This window comes from Etheostoma spectabile, chromosome 4, assembly GCF_008692095.1.
Source record: "Etheostoma spectabile isolate EspeVRDwgs_2016 chromosome 4, UIUC_Espe_1.0, whole genome shotgun sequence".
Taxonomy (NCBI): domain Eukaryota; kingdom Metazoa; phylum Chordata; class Actinopteri; order Perciformes; family Percidae; genus Etheostoma; species Etheostoma spectabile.
Window position 1 is genome coordinate 614,906 of NC_045736.1, and position 1,299 is coordinate 616,204.

The 1,299-nt window shown below is 39.2% G+C and overlaps 1 protein-coding gene across 1 annotated transcript in view; it reads right to left on the reverse strand.

Annotated features, from left to right (window-relative positions):
* Window positions 1–1,299, reverse strand: part of lrch1 (leucine-rich repeats and calponin homology (CH) domain containing 1) — a gene marked incomplete in the record, with an annotated part of 222,442 nt that overhangs the window by 157,434 nt on the left and 63,709 nt on the right. Inside the window, 1 exon segment of the mRNA XM_032512767.1 lies at window positions 315–451. Coding sequence (XP_032368658.1) covers window positions 315–451 — 137 coding nt within the window.

Sequence of the window (1,299 nt, forward strand, 5' to 3'; positions counted from 1 at the left end):
TCATGAATATTAATGAGCTCAGGCAGCATGACAAGTGCAAGTAACAACAGTTTTGTGTGGCGAGGCACCTTTAAGTAAAAAGCTGATCATATCGCAAAATAACGCTTACATTACTGAAAGGGTAACGTAGTATTGCATACTGTCATATTTTAACGGAAATTATATTAAATTTGCTTACTATTGGTTTCATACTAAGGTTTTGGACATACAAAAAAGATTTAATAAAGACTAAATAATATGTTACTTTGGAATTTTGGACGGAGCCTTTTATGCTGCTGCAACAGTGCTGTGTGTGTGTGTGTGTGTGTGTGTACCTGTGCAGGTGGACTCTGCAGTGGGTTGTTTTCTAACTGGAGGGACTGGAGCTGTTTCATCTTCCTGTAGCACACCGGGATGGTCGACACCTTGTTACAGGAGAAGTCAAACTTCACCAGAGGAAGGCCAACCAGGTCTGCAGGAGGAACACACACACACACACACACACGCACGCACGCACGCACACGCAAACACACAGTTTGATTTCATTATCATATTCGTTAATAAGATAATACATTTCTACCATTATGACGTTCTTTCTGAATGGAGAGGTGGTTGTAGCCTTAATGTTGCTAGGCTAGTGTGGCTAGCTTTCCTTTACTACGTTAATAGTCTTTTACAAAGTGAAATAATGAATGTTTTTTTCATCATGAGGACATTTAGCTTGTATGTGTTCAACATGTACAAGCTAAATGTCTGGGTGGGGTTAAAATCCTGCAAACACACACAAACACACACAGACACACACACGCAAGCATGCACACACTCACTTACGCACACACACATGCACAGGCAGCTCAAACCACCAACATATTTCCCATAACATAGAACAATGCAGGCGCTGTTATTTTATTGTTGGCAGAAGAGAGTCTCACTGTTTCTCCTTGTGTAAACTTTATATTCCTCATTAGAAGTAAAAGAAATGGAAATAGACGCCCGAGTCCCTGAGCTGTGATCTAACACCAGCGTTTAACGCCCAGCAAGTTGAAGTCAACGCAGACAAACATAAACAAGACCTAACAGCTAGGAAACTCCTCTGTTGGACTTCTTTTCACCACCAACAGTCCAAAACCTTCAGAACTGTGTGTTTTGATCAAGTCTGTGACATTATGACTGAGAGAAGAATATTGTTTGACACTAGATTTGAGGCTGATAACGATACAAATATTTGTTTAAAAAAAAATCCAATATGCCAATACATATTTTTTTTTTAAATCTATGAATGCGTTAAACGTAAACAGATTTCCCTAACATTAGTTATTT